This window comes from Acomys minous, assembly GCF_964271855.1.
Source record: "Acomys minous genome assembly, chromosome: 1".
Lineage (NCBI taxonomy): Eukaryota > Metazoa > Chordata > Mammalia > Rodentia > Muridae > Acomys > Acomys minous.
The window spans coordinates 142,539,514-142,548,600 of NC_140483.1; the positions used below are offsets into that span (position 1 = coordinate 142,539,514).

A 9,087-nucleotide genomic window follows, 5' to 3' on the forward strand; every position below is an offset into this window, starting at 1 on the left:
TGTCATTCCAGAGCAGAGCTACAAACCTAGGCTTGGGGCCAACCTGCCCAAAGTCTGTCTCTGTACTTAGCACAAGGCCACACCCACTCATTTAAATTCTAAGTGTGGGCCACACCCACATGCTAAGTATGGATGCTTTCACTCTGAGGAGGGCCAATAATCATTGTGTAGTAGACACCTACATAGACGAGGAAAGCTAAATATTCATTATCTGGCCTTTTACAGAGAAAACTCTGCTGGCCTCTGTTCTAGAAGAATCCTAGGACCACCATATCGGAATCAGATCCTAGAGAGGAAAGGCCTCACTCTGCAAGTTCACAGAGCACCCTGTTTAGGAATGTGTAAGGCCTGTGTATAGCAGGCACTCGTGGGCACTGTATAGCTCAAAGCTCAGGGCCTGTATGCCAAGACTCCTACTTTGGCATACATTTCTGGCGGGGCAAACGTTGGCCTCTGTGAGGCCACAACAGAGATAGCAGGGGGGTGTGGGATACGGACGGTTTGGCCTGACCTGTTTTTGGCCTGACAGTGGTCAGTGGGTCCAGGTAGTCCGCTAACTCCCTGTGCTTGCGGTCAAGGGCAACCTCGAAGGCCGTCTTCTCCAGCACACTGAGGTGGTCGGGGTTGGCTCCCTTCTCAACCAGCTGCTGTGCCACACTGAGCTTCCCAAGGAGGGCTGCCAGCATCAGAGGGCTCCAGCCTACGGTCCAGGCTGTGTGGTTGGGGTCTGCACCCCACTCCATCAGCAGGCGTACCACGGCCTCATGCCCATGCTGAGCAGCAGCCATCAGAGCTGTGATGCCCAGCCGTTCGTCCCGGCTGCCTCCCATCACCGGTGGCTCGCCAGAGGGGTTGTGATGGTCCACGATGGCACCGGCCTCGAGCAGCAGCTTCACCACGCCTAGGTGGCCGCCCCGAGAAGCCACAGTGAGCACACTGGCACCCAGACGATTCTGAGCGTTGACGTCAGCCCCGTGATCCAAGAGGAGGTGTGCCACGCTTGCATGCCCACACCTGCCAAAAGGATGGGAATTAGTAGCACTCAAAAGAAAACACGGCAAATGAACAGTTCCAATGACCCTCACCACTGCCAACTACTGCAGGCCCTGGGGCTGCTCAGAAGAGCACCAGTGTTAGGTGCCAGGATGGCTCTGAGCAACCATTCTCCTCTGACAACAGAAGCCGTGAGTAGGTTGGAATCTAGGCCTCTCCTTCATATGGTACTGAGGAAGAATGCTTCTTTATGCCTTCATTTCCTGATCTGTAAAATGGGGCTATCATCATATTTCCGCGAGGGACTGCTTGAGGCTTACAGAGCATCTGTATAAAGCTCCTGGAACAGTGTAAGCCAAAGGATGCAGACCCTCAGTATTCACTATGATAATTGCTATGCCTTTTCCACGCTACAGTCACCTGCCTAGCTAAGGTTCACTCTGGGATAAAGCATCCAGCCCTGTCTGGGCACGGTGACATACATACTTTAATCCTAGCACTGGATAGGCAGAGGCAGGAGGATCGCTATGAGTTCGAAGCTAGCCTGCCTATATGGTAAGACCCCTACCCTCCATGCCCAAAATTGAAAGAAGAGAAACTCAGGCCCGAGGCTAGAGCTGCTCAGTAATAAAACGTTTGCCCTGCAACCATGAGAATAAGGTTTCAGATCTCTAGAAGCAAAATAAAAATGTCAGCCATAGAAAGGCAGAGACAGGGGGATGCCTGGAATCAGCTGGCTAGCCAGACTAACTGTATCAGCAAGCTCTGAGTTCAACTGAGGCCCTGCCTCAATGACTACTATGGAAAGCAATCAAGACAAATTCTTGACGTGGGCCTCAGCTCACCACACGTATGTTTATACATGTACCTATATACATGCAAACATGCATATGTGTGCATACACACTTTAAAAACCGGGCGTGGTAGTGCACATCTATAACCCCAGCACTGAAGGGGTTAAAACAAGTGGCACTGTGGGACTTGCTTGCCAGCCACATCAGCCTGCTCTCCAAGTCAATGAGAGACACTGTGTCAAAAAATAAAAAACAAAAAATAAGGTGGGGGTCTGGAGAGCTGGCTCAGCAGTTAGGAGCACTTGCTGCTCTTGCAGAGGACCCAGGTTTGATTCCCAGCACCTACACGGCCATTCACAACCATCCATAACTGTAGTTCTAGAGTATTTGATGCGGTCTTCTGAACTCAGGCGGTACCAGGCACGTATGTGCACACGACATGCAGGCAAAACATCATACACATAAAACAAAAGAAAGAAATCTGAAAACTGAAAAACAAGGGGACTTTACCCGAGGAAATACACCCGTGGCAGATGAGATGGATCAAACACACACACACACACACACACACACACACACACACACACACACACACACACACACACCCCTACACCACTCTGCGCCCCATTTCTGAGTTCTCTATACTCCGCGTTATTGTCTGCCTCTGTGAGTGCTCGGATTCCCTCCCGGGCAAGGCCCCTGTTGTGACTCATCTCTGCCCTCCTCAGTCCCCACCATCCCCAGCTCATGCCAGCTGTGGCTGCTGTGCTGGGCAAATGAACTCTAGCACCTCTGCCGGGGCCTACTGCCAATTGCTGGCAAGAATGCTCAGGGCAGGTGCCTATGAACTTGGCTTAGGCCAGACATTTCTCAGAGAAGCGCCAGCTATGGCTGCACTCAGGGCCCAGAGAAGATGGACAGACTCCCGCCAACTCCAGGAGAAGGCCAGATGCCACTTCTCAGCGGGGCGGACTTACTGTGTTGTGAGAGGAGTGGGGAGAGCCAGCTAGAGAAGGTTCCTGGCTAACAGGGAAGAAAGACAAAGCCAGGGACCAGTGTCAGAGGACCACAGTCAGGCTCGGAGGTGGAGCTGCTGCTCAGCCCTCCTTTCTAGAAGTGGATTTTGTGTTTCAGCTAAATCTAGGGGCTTCCTCCGTGCACCCCACCCCCACCCCTCGAAGGAGGCGGGGCCAGGGCTGAACTCTAGTCTGAGGCCCCAGCTGAATATTAAAATACCTTCTGGGCTGTGAACCTTGACACACCAGGTTGCCTCATGCAGCCTGTGAAAGAGAACCTGGTGACCCGCCCCCTACCCCCACCCCCACCCCCATGCCTTAGGCAGAATGGGGTTCCTCTCCAGAGCAAAGAGTCTCGAGTCTGGGGAAACACACTCACAAATTGCAAACTTAAGGCCTTCCTGGTCCTGTTGCCTCCTCCAAGCAGCCCACACACCTAAACTTCAAGGTCCCTCCCAACTGCGCAGCCTAGGGAGGGCTGCCTACGTGGCTGGTGTTTCCCAGCCCCCGCCACACCCTCGTCCCCTCCTCCCATGCACTGCCATCACCAGTCTGACTCCCTCCCACTCTTGTCCCATTGGGTCCTGCCAGGCAAAGTGCTGAACCTCCGCCCTGCTGCCCCCTCCCCCAGCCCCCCATCTGCTTCCACCTCACCAACTCTGAGCCGTTTCCTGAGCTCCCTCCCAAGGGCTCCCCGCCCCCAAGTCGCCAAGTCTGCAGGTTCCCTCTCTACACCTGAGCCCTCCTTCAAAACCCGTGTCTCCCCTACCTGACTGTGCCTAAGAGCGGGGCTAGGAGACTTCCCTGGCCCTTACCACAGGAGAAGACCTATGTCAGAGTTCAACACTGAACTCAGTATATTCTGTGCAACGAACAAATGAATGAACGGGTCGCGGGGGGGGGGGGGGGGGGGCAGGGGAGGGAGGGAAGGTCTGAGAGACAGAAAGCAACCAGGGCCTACTTTGCCCTCCACCGCAGTAGAGTTAAAAGCTCCCACCGGTTTCAGTAGCACAAAATAAACTCTAGCGTAATCTCCAACTGCAGATTACAAGGCACTTTCAGATTCTTATCGCATCTGAAATCCGGAGATGAACGCAGTGCCTCCCACTTCACAGATAAGGAGGCTGAAGAGCCGGAGAAGAGAGCAATTTATCTCAATTTGAAAGCGACAGGGCCCAAGCCAGCCCCGAGAATTTCAAAATCACAGCTCCTACAGCCTGCCCAGATCCTACGGAGGGAGCAAAGAGCTGGGATTGAGCAGAAATACTGAATTTTGGAATGTTTTCTGAACTCTCAGGTGGCCCTAGAGAGCATTCAATTAGGCTGAAAATATAAAATGATGCAACAGAGCCCGAGATAATTTTGCGGATGTTCAATTCCTAATAGGCAATTACTGGAAATGGGGCTGCTGGGGGCTTCTGAGCAGGTGCTGAAACTGCCAATTAATTTCAGCAATTAACACCTGTGCGCTAAGAGTGGGCACGTGATCTTGCCACTCAAGAGCACCTGGCAGCCACCCACATGAGTGGGGTAAAGTGGATGCAAGGTACACGGGCCAAGGTGCAGCTAGAAACCAACACCATGCCATCCCTTGCTCAGAATGGCTCCTGGGCTCAGTCTGAGCGTGAATGTTACTGTTACTCAACCAGCTACGAGGCGTGGGCATGTTGCCTCACTTCTCTGTAGCTCAGTTCCCTATCTATAAGGGGGAGAGGCAGCAGTAATCCACACTAGGGTTTTGGATGGACTGAAGGAGTGAACCCATTTAAAGCAGGAAGCACAGTGCTGGACACAAGGTAGGTGGCTCAAGAAAAGTCACTGTTAGCTGGACCTGATGAAGGGTGATCAGATCTGCTTAGACTACAACGTAAGGTCAAGGGCAGCCTGGGCAATTCTGTGAGATGTTGCTTTAAAAGAGGCCTGAGGTTATAACTCAGTGGTAGCATGCTTGCCCTGAGTTTAATCCCCACTACTGGGGATGGGGAAGAAAAGAATAATCTATTATTTTGAAAATAGGACTAATTTCTACTAAAACCTTAAGAAACTGTTGTCTCCAAATCCCGCCCAAGGCCTCTATGGCTTGCCTCACTGTTAGATATTGGAACACAGGACAAGATGCTAAACACAAATCCACTTAAGTAGACACAGTGACTGTTTGTAGCACTCTCTGAGGATTCTGAGAGGAGCACAAAAATGGAGAGTGTCCGTGCACAGGCCTCCTGTTCTAATGGACCGACAGCAGACCCTGGAGGAAGTCTCCTTACATTGGTCCCTGACACTGAGCCTCCACATGGACCAGGCAGCAGGGTAGTGGAGGCGTCTGTGAGGGACAGCACTTAGAAGGTGCCCAGGCCCTGGTGAACAGACAAATGTGAATTCTCATCTTATTCTTATAGGGGTTCCCTTGGTCTCACAGAACAGTACAGAGTATACCATAATAATGTTCTCAAAACAGCACCTGTCAGGGTCACAGATGGCTCAGTGGTTAACAGCATCCTCTTCCAGAGGACCCGGGTTCAATTCCCAGCACCCACCTGGCTGCTGACAACTGCCTGTAACTCGACTTCCAAGGCCTCTGATGCCCTCCTCTGGTTTGATGGCACCAGGAATGCACATGGCACACCGACATTGGTGCAGGGAAACACCTACACACATAAAATAGTAATTAAAAAACAGCACCTGTGGCAAACTGAGACAGGAAATGACAACCCAAAGCCTCTCAACTACAAAGTGCCAAACCTGGAGTGCTTGGACCACACATCCCAGCTCTTTTTATAATACCAACGAAAGGAATCTAACCGGCCCAGGCAATAGCAAGCATGGCACCACCAGGGCCAACCCTCCCTCCTTCCCTCTGCCTTGCTAAACCGTTAGATTACACTTCTAAAGCTAGCCCCCAAGGCCTAGTCCTTTATTTGGCTCCTTCTTTATGCCTGACCAAAACACCAAGTTCCAGCAATCAAAATTCATCATTTGGCCTCACTGGCTAACCTGTCCTATCAGGACTCGCCAACTCGCCCTAGCACAGACTTCCGTTTTTTTCTCCTTAAAACCTACTCCTGCAGCTCCCTGCCCTCTGTCCCCTCTGGGTGTGTTCTGGGCTGACTCCAACGCCCCCTCACCAACTTTTATACAAGAAAGCCCTCTAAACCTGTTAAGTTGTTAATTAACCATCATGATTCATTTGAGTCTCCTGCCCATCAAGTTAAACAGGAGTTGATGGGCATGATGGCGCACACCCAAATCCCAGCCCTGGGGAAGCAGAGACCGAAGGCTCTCGAGTTCAGGGCCAGCCTGGCCCACATTAAGGAATTGACATTAAGCAGATGGTGTGGACCATCCTGCAGAACGTGGTTAACAGCAGAAACAGGTGACCAGCTGTTGGTGGCACTGGGGCAAACCAGTGCTGCAATCCATGGTAAGCAAAGCTCTCAACAAGTTCCTTGGGACTTGTAAGCGCCCTATGGTGAGTGGAGCTCAGAGATGAGGCGTATACCTAGACCTGTCAAATGTCCAAGATCATTCTGAGCCTCTTCCTCATGCCCCTTCCTGCCCTGGACCCCTCTCCTCAGACTTCGGGCCTCCCAGTCACAACCTTCAGAAAGGTCACCCCAGGATCCCCATCTGGGAAGGCATCCAGTGAGTCTCAGGTAGAGCCAGGATTGGGTACACAGGGAGGCAGCCTGCGGCAAGTGGCTAGGGCTCTGCTGGTCTGATGAGGTCAGAGGATATGGCCACAGGATAAGGAAGGCTTCCTGGAAGAAGCCTTCAGAGTGGAGAGGCTTTGCTGAGGGCAGAAGAGGAAGACTCACGCTAAAGGGTTCTGCCAACACACGTTGTGACTGACTGAAGGGCTGGAGGCCCATTTTGCCACCCAACTCCCAGGTTCTCACCTATGAGGAGGAGAAGACATTCTTGGTGCAGAGTGAATGCTCAGAGTTGGCTTGAAAGGGACAGAGGGTTGGATGACATCTCGGCCTGCACCGATGTAATGGGGAGTCTGCGCACGAGTGTCACCCTGAGATGAGGGCAGGAGAGAAGGCCCGGGGAGAGGGGTGTGGAGTCCAGGGATGCCACAAGCCAACTGGGGGGTGGGCGGGTACTAGACAGGGGAAAAGCTCACCTAGGGGAAGAATGGCTACTGGCACTTAGGGGAAGCGGACCTAGAAGAAAGAGTTTGAGGTCACACCTGCTGCCCTGGCATTCTCCTCTGGTGCCACCTGCTATGTGCCTGAAAGCCAAGCTCACTCTCAGAACTGTCCCTCTGTGGCTAGAGAGATGGCTCAGCAGCTAAGAGTGCTCTCAAAGAGATCCCAGGTTTGGTTCCAAGCACCTGTGACCACTAACTAACTGTCTGTACCTCCAGGCTATCCACCGCCCTCTTCTGGTTTTCCTCAGGCACCAGGCACCCATGTGATGCACATATGTACAGGCACACAAACACTCATGCACACAAAGTAAAAATAAATACATCTTTAAAAAAAATAATATGGTCTCTTTTCTTGTATTGTCCAGCTCAGTACATTTGTAACCCCCAGCCAGAAATTTAGAGATAGGTTTTGCTGTTTCCCTCTCTCCCAGACCCTTCCAGGGTCAGGCAGTCACCAGGAACTTTATTTAGTCTCATCCAGGCGACTGTCATCTCTTCTCTGGGCTGCTGCCTTCCTGACTCTTGCCTATCTCTCCGCCTATTCTCACAGGTGGTTAATGTAACTCACCCGAAAGAAAAGCCCGATTCAGTCACGGGTGCTGTGTGCCTTCCACACTCTAAACATTATTAGACTGTGAGCTTCTTTCTTTTCAACCTCAGAATCTAGCACCTGATTTCTTCTCTCCAATGGTGGGCTTGTTTCCTATTATTTCTAGCCCCTTCCGGGTCTCAGCATCCTCCTTGGTGTCCGACCACTTGTCACGATTATGTGTTTGCACTGTGCTGCTCCCCCCTACCCTCACGCGCTCTCCCTCATCCCCGTTTCCCTGTCATGGTTAGTTTTTTTTACACATCATTGGGTTTTTATACCTCATTTCTACTAAAAACAGCCCCCGTTCCCCCAACTGGGTTAGCTACTACAGCCAGACCTTCCAGATCAAAATTGCTACTTTATCTACCCACCCCACTCCTATCCCCAGGTGAGGACTTAAGTGGATCCCGGAATCTCTCTCTCTCTCTCTCTCTCTCTCTCTCTCTCACACACACACACACACACACACACACACACACACACACACACACACACACACACACACACGCCCCCAAACCTGGATGAGTAGACAGGTTCTCAGGAGACACTTGGTAAGAATGAATGAACGCCTGCAATATGCACTCCGCAGCCTCCACACTGTTTAAAAAAGCCAAAGTTTCTAACATTCTAATCTTGTGTTTCTGAAACCGCCCTTCTATTTCCAGCATACAGACGAGCAAACGCAAAGGCTCCAAGTCTGCCATTCGCACTTTCACGAGTCGCGGACTCTCTCCTTCCCGGACCCCCGCTCACCTGGCCGCCTGCATGAGCGCACTCCAGCCATAGTGGTTGCGGCTATTAACCGAGGCTCCGCGGCGCAGCAGGAACCGCACGAGTGGCTCGTGGCCACCGGCCGCCGCCAGCTGCAGCGCTGAGTTGCCTGCCTCATCGGAGCAGTCCACGGGCACCGGCGCCCCGGCCTCCGCTGCCCGGGCCGCCTCGGGCCCTGCCGGCTCTGCTCCGGCCTCGGGCCCCGCGGCGGGCTCCGCGCCAGGCTCCAGGAGGCGCCGCGCTGTGTCGGTGTCGCCCTGCTCGCAGGCGCGGAGCAGCAGCTGCAGGCCCGGGGCCAGCGCGCCCTCGCCCATCGCCGGCCGCCCGCTCCGCGCCGCCGCCTGATCCCACCCCGCGTCCGCGTGCGCTCGCCGCCGTCCGCAGGCCCGCCCCCTGGGTGCGCGCGCGCAGCCGGGGCCGCGCCTGTTGGGTACGCGCGCGCAGGGCCCGCCTCCGGGCTTGGAGGGTGGGCCTGAGACTTGTGCGGTCACTTCTCAGCCTTCCAGTCCGGGGCTAATCCGACCTCTGGCCTTAGGGGCCCTCAGAGTCGCCGCCCTGGAACGCATTCCGGGTCTCTACCGACCCCCAGATCGCCCCGCGCTTCACCAGCCTAAAGAGTCAACTGACTGAACCGGGACGAATGGGTCAGCTCCGTCTTTTGCCCCAGCAGCCCTGAAATGCTGGATTCTTCATCAGTACCAGCCTACCAGCCCTTCTGTCTCTTTGTCTTTGACGTGTGGCTCACACCGCGGGAGTAACTTACATGTTACA

General features: G+C 53.5%; 1 protein-coding gene across 3 annotated transcripts in view; it reads right to left on the reverse strand.

The window, feature by feature from the left end:
* ANKS6 (ankyrin repeat and sterile alpha motif domain containing 6) overlaps nucleotides 1–8,692 on the reverse strand; it is a 46,847-nt gene extending 38,155 nt beyond the window's left edge. The window contains exons 1-3 of one of the 3 annotated variants that reach the window (XR_014779970.1): nucleotides 8,299–8,692; nucleotides 5,338–5,448; nucleotides 512–1,014 (exon numbers count right to left, since the gene is read on the reverse strand). Coding sequence is in view for 2 of the 3 variants with exons in the window: in XM_084785648.1 (XP_084641774.1) it covers nucleotides 512–1,014; nucleotides 5,338–5,448; nucleotides 8,299–8,630 (946 nt within the window). In the remaining variant the exon portion in view is untranslated. The remainder of the gene's footprint in view (nucleotides 1–511; nucleotides 1,015–5,337; nucleotides 5,449–8,298) is intronic. The other 2 variants (XM_084785648.1, XM_084785649.1) reach the window with 2 other exon arrangements.
* Nucleotides 8,693–9,087: the final 395 nt, after the last annotated feature.